The sequence below is a fragment of the Pelmatolapia mariae genome, linkage group LG15, assembly GCF_036321145.2.
Source record: "Pelmatolapia mariae isolate MD_Pm_ZW linkage group LG15, Pm_UMD_F_2, whole genome shotgun sequence".
Lineage (NCBI taxonomy): Eukaryota > Metazoa > Chordata > Actinopteri > Cichliformes > Cichlidae > Pelmatolapia > Pelmatolapia mariae.
The window spans coordinates 38961623-38974008 of record NC_086240.1 but is presented as its reverse complement, the minus strand read 5'-3'; the positions used below and the strand labels follow the sequence as shown (position 1 = coordinate 38974008).

General features: G+C 43.4%; 1 protein-coding gene across 19 annotated transcripts in view; it reads right to left on the bottom strand.

The window, feature by feature from the left end:
* The window catches only part of adgrl2a (adhesion G protein-coupled receptor L2a), a 94811-nt gene that overhangs the window by 25548 nt on the left and 56877 nt on the right, over positions 1-12386 (bottom strand). For all 19 annotated transcript variants that reach the window (XM_063496224.1, XM_065472026.1, XM_063496227.1 and 16 more), the window contains 2 exons: positions 11466-12266; positions 87-380 (listed from right to left, as the gene is read on the bottom strand). In XM_063496224.1, the coding sequence (XP_063352294.1) occupies positions 87-380; positions 11466-12266 (1095 nt within the window). The remainder of the gene's footprint in view (positions 1-86; positions 381-11465; positions 12267-12386) is intronic.

Below are 12386 nucleotides of genomic sequence, written 5' to 3'. Positions count from 1 at the left end.
CTCTCGAGAGGTGTCGGGTCATACTGAACACAGCGAGCAGTCGGCCCTGAGATGAGAGAGAGAGAAGGAAAGACGGCCCTGTTTACCTCGTGTTCCCTTGGGACAAGGTCGCTCAACAAGCATGCCCCTCTGGGTCTGAGGCCACATTATGTCTCTTTTCTCAATTGCCTTGCAGAAGCGTTCAGGTAAAGGGAAGGACTCCAGGGGCGGAGGGGAAGGAGTCTGTGGGATTACAGGACGTGGCTTGGGCGCTCCCCTGCTGCGCTCCTTGTACCCTGTTGTGGTGGTATTGTTGTCCATACCCCAGTGCACTGTGGTTGTTGTTGTGGTGGTTGTCGTTTTCGTAGGCGGAGTCGTGGTGACTTCTGAAAACGGCGGTGCTGTGCAACGAGAGAGAAAAAACAGAAGTCAGTATTTGGGTGGAGCGCCGCTGTGTGATCTGCGCTGGGTTGGATGGGGTTGGGGGAGAACACGACGAGTCTGGATCTCACTGGGATACATTTAGTATTTATCAGCCTCCGAAAACACGATGCAGTGCTGTGAATAAAAATAATAACCAAATGGTAGGTTGACCTGCGGTTGCTGTGTGAGGTCAGCTCATTAGTGTGGCACCCCTGTTGTGCAAAACACATAATACCGAGGATTTGCTAAGAATATTCAACCTGGCAGCTTTTCAAAGCTTGACCTTCTGGTGGGCAGAAGTCTTCATGTACCACTAAACCTTAACGGTGCCCCCTGTAAGCAACATTCCCATTTTTTTCCTCAACACGTTCGACGTTGTAATGCTTATACATCCAAGTACCCTGTTGTGTAAATTGCCACTAAGTGCTTTGTGCAACAAGCGTATTTGCTTTCCCGTTGACTATGGCTTATCCAAGGCACTCACTCTGAAGCGAACAAGACAATAATTACAGTAACATCCTCCTGCCTGGCAATCATTCTTGCCTGGAAGATTTTGTGGCATGGCTGATTAAATTTCACTAGAGCAACATGGAACCTGTATGTGCAGCCATGGTGCCAGAACATTCATTTTACAGTTGTTTCTCCCTACAACTCATACTCTGATAAAACAGGTGTGCAGTAACTCTTCCAATGCCCCGGGCAAAAACAATATGTTTCAGTCCCAGGAAAGGAGAAAAATAGTGCAGTCCTTACATTTAACATGAGCCACTAAGGAAAAACTATGAAGACATTTTTCACGTGATACACCGGAGGAGTGAGAGTAACGCTGTAATTACATTTCATAAAAGTTGAACATAAGGGAGCTTTATAGATGAAATGTTGATAAACACTGACTATTTCATATAAATCTGCAAGTGCAAAAAGAAAGCAGAACAGCCACCTCGGAAAAAAAAAATTTGTTGGTTGAATTTAACAGAAAAAGGCCGAATCAATCAAAAGGAGCTCTGAATGGAATGCGATCTAATCGCATTTGAGTACTTTGATTTCCTCCATTAGGCTGCCTATAGAGCATGCAGAAAATGCGAAGAGGTGCTGTTACACTGCCGGGGTTGAGCACAGTTGCTGTCGGTGCTGCAACACCTTGTGAAATAACAGGTGAAGGTAGAGACGAGGCAGAAAGTGAGAACAAGGAGATAATCTGAGGTAGAAGGGGTGAGGCAAGAGAAGCGGAGAAACAGAGGGCGAAAATTCAATAAGAGTGGGGTCAATAAGAAGACATTTTCGGTGTTCTGGCAAACCCCTGGCAACGACATCTCCATATCTATCGCCTCTTATCTGACTCAACCCTCACACACACGAACACACACACACACCAATTCTTCCATCACCAAAGGCCCCATCGTGTGGATCAGAAGCTCCAACACAGTGGAGCTGAAGGGAAATCGTCTTTGAGGCTGGCTGCCACCTGTGGAGAATTAGGCTCTATTGACCAGAGGAGATGACTCTCTGTGCTCCCTCCTGTTGAGGGAGGCTATAGGACGGCATACACACAAACACACACGCACAAGCAGGTGACATGAAGGTGTACACAGCTGACTGGCTGTTTTGACACTGAGCTGAAGGCAGATTTGGCTGGCTGGCCGGCTGGCTTCACCTCAGCATCCCCCCTTCTCTTGTCCCTTCTCCCCTACCTGTATCCTTTTACTCAACACAGTGAAATTCTTGGCTGCACAGCCTGTCACAGCAGTTGAGAGACAACCTGTGCTTAGTGTCCTTTCAGCACCAGCATTTAGCTGGCTGGGAGAAATGTCTGTCTCTATTCTGCACCAATACCCTTTTATTGCTATAGCCCTTGTTTCTTTTTTTCTTTCTTTCTCTTTTTTAAGACTCACTGAGAAAAATCAGAGACGTGAAAGCAAGTTTTGCAAATTTCTGGTTGACTTTACAAGCTGTGGCAATCAATGTTGCGGCTCGGTCTAAAGGAAACGAATGTGTGTCAACGCAGTGTTAAAATGATTATCGTTGTTTCTTCATAAATGTCTGGGTCAGAGTTGCTTGGCAAACTTCCACAAGACTCCCAAGAAACTGTGGGGCCCCTTTATGGGTTTCCCATTTCCAAAGTATGAAAGATGATAAGGCTAAAAATCCCAGTCTCTGTGGGTGGGAGGTTTAGGATCCAGACAGAAATAAAATGAAAATGAATTGCTGTTCGGCAGCGTGATTCGAGATAAAGGGCTCACCACTACAGCCAATAAATCAAAGAGGCATCTGCTGTAATCCAAGCACATTCCTTTTGCATGTCAACTAACAACTGTATCTTGTCTATACTCTCATTCAACAGGACTACATGTAAAAACAAAAAAAAATCGCTGTGATGTTGGGGTTCACGCGCTAGTTAAAACGCCCGCAATTAAATCTTTTTATTCTTTGATGGTGCCTGCTGTCAACAGCAAAGCTGGGAATATAATTAATGTTGGACTCTTGTTGATATAGAGCTAGAACTAAGGGGTTTCCATTTGAGAGGGACTACCCTGTGGCTTACGGAAAGGGCTGTGGGGTGGATTGAAAAAAACAAAACAAAGAATCAGTTAGCTACGAAAAAAAACAATAAAACTTTTGCTGCTCTGATTGGACGCCATCAGAGCTTCATTAATGAGCAGTACTGGGAAGAAAACACATTATTTAAAATGGCTCAATTAATCCAGTTTGGAGGTTTCATGTCATGTTTATGATGCAAACTAATCCGCTTTCCAGTGTGAAAACGAGGCTAATGTGAATGTAGGCTATACTTCCCACAGAGATCCGTGCATAAACAATGCAGCCCCTCTGACCACTGCTGCTCCCGTGTACGTAGCTTGTCATCCCGTAATCCTACCAGAAACACAATAATCTCATTACCGTTATGCCATAGACTGGTTTAATTTAATCCAATGAACACTAGGAGGAATTAACCCAAAGGCATTAAAATGGACACTCTTCTCAGGTAGTCACTTCTTCACAGAGATGTCTAAGTGGATCGGTTTTATAAGCAGAGCAAGCAGAGCCGAGTGAGGGATGGCTATCGATCTGTTGGCGGTGCTGCAGCAGGCCTTTCCATACCTTTTCAGATTCAAAACATTAAGCAAATAGTTCTGTTTTCCATTGTGGCAACACGTGCCTTGACACTCCTGAACTTTCCCTGTGCGACGTTCCTTTGATTATGACAAAAGAAGCAAATCCCACGTTCGGGCTATATATCGAATCCAGGACAGGATCCTTGATTATTATGTCTGTGCTGCACTCAGCCCAAGGGGAAGCTTCAATTAGCTGTCATACAGTGGGAGCGCACAGAGTGATATTCTCCAAAGCACTGCCACTAGTCAGGGCAGACTTATTCATAACCTCTTTGTGAGATTCAACACCCACACATTGTTGCACTTGAATGTATCTTGGTGGTTCGGTTATTACCACAGGGGTTACAGGCCTCGGATTGATGACAGACAATAAGATGGGAATCGAGGAGAGGAGCATGTCAAGTTTTGAGCCAGTGCAAAGCATATGCATAGACGCAACACACACACACACACACACACACACACACACACACACACACACACACACACACACACACACACACACACACACACACACAGAGGCCAGATGAGACTTTACCAGGACTCGGTATTCACGGCGAGGTGACAAATGAAAACCGACAGCGTGTGTGTCTTTTATATTATGTTTAATGGCTTCACTTTCAGTAGGCACCGCATGGTTGTTCATCAGGGTAATGTTTCATACACATTATCAGGTGCTGTTTATCTTGTGAGGGAAGGGAAAGTGGTAAAAGAGCGCACATTTAGCATTCGTTTCAGCTAATTTGCCACATAAAAAGCTAAAATAATTATTGGATGTCACTTATCACCTCCTCTATCCCCTGCTTTGTCATGGAATAATCACATGATGGGAAGCGAAGCTGCTTAGGAGATTTACTGTACCGCTTGTACCTACTGTACCATTTTTGAGGGAGGGAAAAAAAACAACCTTTTTGTGCTACAGTGAAAGGCTTGTGGTAATCACACGCCCATGAAAGGGGAAAAGTTAACGAGCCCATGAAACCACAAAACAGTTCCAGGTCTGTTTCTGCCATCAATAGCGACCCGTGATAGGCTTTTGGGAAGGGGACCAACGAACAACCCATCGGCTTTAAAGCCGCTCGACACTGAGCGCAGGCTAATTGAAATAAGGCGCTGAAGTGTGAGAAAAACTGTAAATAATTCTCTGTGCTAATACTGCTGATGCGTCCCTGTTTCCAACGCGCACAGCGCTCGTTCCTCTCCGGGTCCCGCCTTGCATCGAAGTTCATATAGAAATGGAGCTGTTCTTGAGTACGAAACAGCGTGATGATTTATAATATGTTTGTGATGCATTTTGATATCTACCAATAATAACAATAATACACAAAGGAAATTGGATTACACGTCTTTCACTCTACGCTGCGTTTGTAGCTGTGGAGGGAACACAGCGTATGATTGCTTGTGTATCAGCAGTAAATATTAAGAAAGGCGAGTGAAAATTCATATAATTTCCCATGAGTCATGTCCTTGTGAGGTGTGTACAGTACACATCTATGTCTTAGGGAACAAAACCTAATAGTTGGATTATGTTATTTTCTGTTGTCTCCAGTGTTTCTGTTTCACACAGCAGCACTGGAGGCAACACACACACATACACACACACTTTGAAGGAAGCAGAGACATACATATACACATTTACACATTCATATACACTCTCACACACAAAATGACACCTAAGTATGGAGAACAGACTTAGCAGCTGCCAGACTGCCGCCTGTTTTCTTTTTTTTTTCCTTGCAGCTTTCTGAACTGTACGTGCCTCAAATTTCAAGCATTAACTCAAAGTGTGCCAGGCAGACTGATATGCAACGCTGTGCACAGGAGAGGGTATCTATTTTGGGGCAGTCACATGCACGTGCACAAGCGCACGGAGATGCACACCCAAGCGGCAAAACGCAGAAATCCATGCAAACCCGCAGATTAGAGAAACACAGACTCCCATAGACACAATAATCACGCCTGTGTGAAATAAATCTCCTCAAAGGCGTGTGTCAGGGAGTGATGGGGGACCATTGTGATGTCTGAGTAATAATTCTTTTAATACGCCTTGTTTCACAGTCAGACTGTAATCAAACAAGAGACTGTGGATCCCCTTGGCTATAGGACTCAGTGTAACTATAATCACCCCCTCCTCCCCTTTATGTAAAACAACTCTTTGTGACATTCTAAATCATAACCCCGGGTTTGCTATTGCCCACATCTTGTGTGCTGTCAGTGGAGATTATTTGGCCATGTTGTTTATACTAACGTAACATCAGCTTGTAAGGCTGTATTCCAAGTGAAGTTACAACTAGCAGGTCGGGACTGTGGGATAAGCTCTGAAATGGTATTCTTTATCCAGTGGCCAGTGCTCAGTGCTGGAGTAACAGCAAAGATCGTGATCATATTTCAGAGGAAACAGGTGACCTCCTAACCTGATGTGTAATAGCCTTTATTGCCACCAGATACTGGATGGTTCGGTATTATCCCACAAAGTAATATCTGAGATGCTGTGAATAATAGTCCAAATCCCCATTGTGGAATTTCCCTTTTTCATCAGCCTAGTTAAATTCACTCCTATATCATAACCAAAAAGGAGAACAGCGGTGTTATGATGTAGACAGAATAACTAAATTGTGATTAAAAAGATACGGGGGAGGAATAAAGAGCTGAAGCAGGCGGACAGATATTAGAGAGTTTTGCATTCTAAAAGCAACAATGGAGACATTTAGCTAACAAAATTCGAAATATCATGCACCTGGGCAGAAAAATATGAGATTTAGGGACGTATTTAAGCCACTCAACAAAATATGAAACTTGCTGAATTTACCTGTTCCAACCAAGAAGCAGGCCTGCCAAGAGGTCAGCTCGCTGTGGGGGGATTTTTATATAGACTAGCTGCAGTGAGGTGTTTCATTTGGTTGAGCCTTGGCTGGCCGGGCTTGTGCGGTCAGAATTAGAGTCACCTTGACAGAGGCGAATAGTTACTTACCAAGAATTTATCAGTAGAAAATCCAACTAAAAACAGATGGGAAATATTGGATTTTACTTTTTTTTTATAATGAAAATATTGATCCTTAAAAAAAACAAAACAGTGGAAATGACTTCTTAATGACAGCCAGCAGTGTGTGAGCCCGCGTGCTCATGTTATGACGGCCATCTTTGCCCTGTTGTGTGTGTGCAGTTTCCCATGAGGCAGAGCTAAGGATTTGCTCAAATCCACTCATTTAGTGTGCACTGCTCTCACTAGGCATTATTTGAGCAGTCTGACTTAGGCTTTAGCCCGACTTCAGCAGAGATGTCAAACAGATGCCTATGGGTGACGACATGGTTGCAAAATGCAAACATGTGGATCTAAGTCGCAGCTCATGTACATTCACAGAGAAGGAGGACTTAAAAGAAAAAAAATTGCTAGTTTGGATCAGCTGGAGGGCAAAGCAGAAACGAGGCACTGATGTGATTGGTGGTTAATGTTACACCGTGATTACACTTGCTTGCGGAGGCGCCGACGGACAGCTGTGGACACCATGGATGAGTAGTTGTTCTTATTAAAACGGTCTTCTGGGACGACGCGTGCTTGTAAATCTACACAGGCAAGCCTGTGACGACAAATTTGAAGGCGCGCCATGGCAGCGTGTAGCTTCGGTTTCACTGATGACAAAATTGGCATCGCTGTGACCAAAGGCGACTATCGTATATTCACGGATGTGAAAAGGGTAAAACATGCTTTAGGAGAGATATGTGGATTTGGTTGTCAGAGTTAGAGTGGGTTTGGTCCGATGGCATCAGGCACCAACCAAGACAATGAGTGTCTGCAAGTCAGAAATAAAGAAATAAGAAAAAGAGTAAAGCAGCACAACTGAATGCAACAGAAACAACGACGGCGAGAAACTATGTGACTGAAACAGACAGAAAAGAAAACATGAAGACAAAAACAGAAAGGGTGATTTTCCACATCGATACCCTCCCCATTCACACCGCTGTGTCCACACTTGATTGTTGTCAAGGCAAACATGTTTATAACCCATCCTGAACCATGATCCTGTACCACAGTGAGCAGGTAGAAGACACAAAGTTCTTACCACCTGACCAAAAATAGCCACACACACATTTTCAAAACTGCACAACCTGGCTAAAAAAAGAAAAAAAAAAAGATGGTTTTGATCATTGTGGCTAATTTATACAATTTTTTAAGGGTGTGGCTGCTTCGAGATGTTTTCTCTCGTTCAGTGTCGTACTAAACGAAACTGTCAGGACTGCATATGTTGTAGCTAGCTAAAAGTAGCATCCCTTTTAATAAGCCTGGGAAGTGGCACCTCCTTATCCAAGCCAGCTACTCGACAGTCGTAACACCTTAAAAAATAATAAAGAACAAATTCAAACTCGAGGACACATAAACATCCATACTCTATACGTTTTAGCGGAGCAGCTTAGATGGCTGCGAAAGCTTAATGATGATGTTGAGAGTGTCCATCTTTTTACCCCCCCTCTCCTTGTTTTCTCTCTAAATGTTGCCACGCACAAGTTGACCTCCATGTAAGCACCACAGAAGACAGAAATGAATCATAGTGGTGCTTATTAGAGAGCTGTATATTTATCAGACTATAAGAGGTAAGCTCTCTGGGGTGACTGCTAATGCATATGAGTCACAAGCATCTGTTAACAGCTGAACATTTTTGCACTGTAAAGCACTTTCATAACACACCAACTACAGGGCATTGTTTTGACCACATGCAGACTTTTGTAAGCTAATTGGCAACTCCCGTCAGTGAACCGTACCTTATAATTTTAGACAAATTGGGTCATTTTCTTTCTTACGATCCCTACTTGCGAATGTTGTAATTTGACTGTGCAGCGCAAAGATTGAAACTGTATGCAAATGTATTGACATTTGAACAATTAAAGAGGCGGTTTTGATTTGCGTGGGTGTTAACTGCAGCACTGGGGGCTTTTATACAGTAGTATTTTGCAGTGCAGGATAAAATAAAAGGTTTCCAAGGCTCACCTGTGTCCCATCCTGGAAATGTCACAGCTTGTTTTTACCCACTTTGGGTATAAAAGGCTTTGGAGATGCTTACTCTGTGGTTTGAGGCCACATATCAGAGCTTGGCATGAATACAATCTCCACAGAAATGGGTGCATAATGAGTTCTCTTTGGAAATACCTCATTCAAATCAATGTAATCATCTCACTTAAAAAATGCAACCAAGGAATGTGCCTTTTGCATTGGCTGCTATATGCAAGAAGGGAAACATGCAAGGAGCGATGTTAAAACCACTTGATTATATTGACGTTGGTCAAAGCCACGAGAGGGACTTACTGACCCATATAGCGTCCACTTCCAGTGGAGCTGATTGTTGAATCTGAGCCCATCCACTCCCACATAATCCTACAAGAGATGATCTTGTCTCTACACGAGCAACGCTATTGGACTTGACAAGAACCCAAATGTCTGTCGCATAAAGTCTCAGCATCACTTTGATGCTTAGCATTCCATGACGGATCAAATCAAGTGACTGAGTTGTTTGTGCATTGAGAAATACAATGGCAATAGAGCAGAAAGTGCAGTAAAAGTAAAGTTTTGGTCTTGCCCCTACCAATTCCATCAGCTTCTATTCATTCTCTGAGATTCCCTTTAAAAGTAGAACGACCTGCAGATATTAGTCAAAGTTTAACACAGCCCTATAAATACTGAAAGCGTGGAACTATTTTGCATGTTGGATTCTTAGGGCTAAAACACTGTGCACCATATGGTGAAGAAACTATTACTTTGCTGCTTAAATCCTCTTGTTACAAGGTAAATAACTATTGGATGTTTGTCTGACTGATAATGGGCCAAACTCATTCATCATTCAGCAGCAGAATTTGCAAGTTTGGGCCAGTTACTGCTACACTCATACACAAACACACCTTTCTGCGTGTGCATGTAGTCTAGGCTTTAGTGCATGAGAATGAATGTTCTTTTAGTTTCCTTCTTTTGTCTTTGTCGCTGCTGCTAAAAACGTATAGGTTCAACTTTTAACACCACAAAAGCATTCTGATGGCTTGTTTCAGTGCCCAGTGATGCAGCCACTGAAACGAGCATAAAGATATCAAAGAGAGGGCGTCCTGTGACAGCCAGAAAAAATTGCCATCATTTATGTGTCAACATCAGCCATGTGGGAGGACAAGTTTATTGACATCTTGATGATCATCCTGGACCATTCTCCCTTGCTCTCATCGACTGCAACTCAACATACATTAGTCAGCAACAGGGCCAGGCTCATGTCTCATTTGTCAAGGGGAGAGAACCGAGTCCTTGTAGACATTAAAATAAAGATGAGAGAATAAGGAAACCCTAAGGAGAAGGAAATGCATGATGTCAGAGACTGTATATTTCTTAACGTACTAGACAGGAAGTGAAGTGGGCTCCTTTTGATGCTTGAGAGGTATCTGTGTGAATAAACAAGCTAGCATAGTGTGATTTAAGGCACACAGACAACTGGAGTGTATTCTTATATCAGGGCAGATCCTTTTAAAGCCTCTTATTTTGCTATCGGTGATCAGTGTCCATTTAACAAATGAAAAAGTTGATTGAGCATGCAGTGTGTGTATAAACAGCTTATTACGGGAAGCCATATCAGTTAATCTGGAAAAACAATGCTGACTGCTTCATAGTCAGTTTGCTGGTTATAAACACATAATGCACTAATTGATTCTCATTTGTTAGGAGAAAAAAATAACACGACCGCTTTTACAGTGACTGTCGGGAAATTTAAGGGCCAAAAACCAGCTTATTTTTGATTTCTTCAAATGAGTACACGAATGCATGTTCAGGCATGACTAAAATAAGGTAACGGATTCTGACTGCAGCATACGCCTCAATTGTTCAAAATTTGTAAGTAAAACTCGATATATTGATAAAGTATTTAGTGGAAGAACTTCAAGGAAGTTATAAAGATAATTTTTTAATTTTATCTGGCCAGTGAACCCTGTGGATTTTACCTCAGACCTGGTTTGCATTCGTTTGCCTAGGCTGATGCTGTTCCACTTGCTGAACCCAGTCTAGCAGCCCTAGGCCGTGCCCTATCAATACCAAAGTGGACGAGCCAACGCATTAATAAATATTGAGCTCTTGGATAATCTGTGAAAAAGTTGCTTGACCTCTGTGGCTCATCACTAACTATGCTGAGCATTACGTGGACTTAGGGTTCTGGGTGTGGAGGGATTAAGATAATTACCGTTATTATATTCTCAGTGTAAGGACGATTGCAAGCCTTGGCTAGTCTCCGCTCAGCTCTTGACAGCTAAATTAAAAACACATGCTGCCGATGTGACCCTGGATGATTGATCCTTCTCTTTTGGGTCTGCATCTCTTTCTGTCTTAAGGAGAACCTTGAATCCTTACACTTCAGCTAGAGACTGTAAGATGAAGGGGGGAGGGGGGGGGGGTCTCTCACTTTTTTCACTTTTTAATGGCCAACAGAGATTTCAAGTTTCAGCATCACTGGGGGAATTATCTAACCTTGCCCCAGGCCAGACTTTGCACCTGTCCAGACATGTATGTTTCCAGAGGTGAGAGTATCTCTCTCTCTTCCTGTCTTACTCACTCTCAAAAAAAAGAAGAAGAAAGGAATATGCTAGCAGGGGTCCCTGGAGCCTTAGCACCAGGGACTCAGGGAACGCCCGGATGGTAAACCTCCCAAATCCCCATGATACTGATCCCTTATGATATGGTAACTGGCTTCGAGGTGTTGTTTACCACAGAGCCCCGCTCACTTCAATGCTTTCCTACACTCCAAAGCTTCCCATAACATATCTAGCACATATTAGATTCTAAATTAAAAATCAGTCAGCTGTGACACTTGATACATAGATGGGGATAGCAGAGGAATATAAAAGTGCACTTGACAGGAACTAAAATCACAATCTCAGCAATGCAATTTAACACTATTGTCTGCAGGAGAAAAGATTGGGGCGACAGTTTCTTACCATGTGCCGGATCAGGCAGGCCAAACTCCAAGTTGTACCTCAGGATGTAAAAGTTATTCCACACATAGAGCTGGTTATCTCGCGGATTATAATCCACAGCTGCAATGTACTGGTACTGGTTGGGAAAGTGGATATCAACGTATTCCCCACGGTTCTGTTTGGTATTGTAAATATAATCAATCAGGCTCTTGCTGACTTCACTTTCATTGTCTTCGTAGGTGGAGCGGACCACATAGAGTACTCCACAGACCATGAAGGCATTGGAGGCTGAGCGCTTGTCATAGGTCGTTTCCCAGGTAGCTTCAAATCGTAGCGTGTAGGGGTTCAGCTGGCTGATCACCATCATACCATTGTTCTGCTCTGTGGCATAAATCACCCACAGCCCGTTCTCATCCACCGCCAGGTCAATGTCTGTTTTTCCTCCCCACTTGTAGGGCGACGTGTCGTGGTAGTTGGCGTTGTTGATGATCGCCTCACCGCTTTTGATTCGAGTCCGCAGGTCAAACTTCACGATGTTTCGGGTACGCTCCTTGTTGAAAAACACCGCCCCGTCGTAGACCACAAATCCAGTCCCATCCACCCGGTGCGGCAGCTTGTAGGTGATGGTTTGACGGGCATTTTGAAAGTCATCCAAGGAGGAGTACTCGATTAGAGTGTCTGTTCGGTACGGAGTCCAAGGCATGAAGTAGATTTTGTCGCCGGCTTGCAGTGGGTCTTTGCACCAGGCTCCAGCTTGCTGCTCCGCTTCAAATATAAAGGAAGGTTCACCGACAGCTTTCAGAGTCCCAGGACAAAGAAAAACTAGCAATGGAGAAAGAGTAGAATGAGAAGCAGAAAGGTTAAAATGTGAAAAGCATATACATATATATATACACGCTTAAATAGCCGATTTAATAGCTAATTTCTTCATTTTGTTTTACA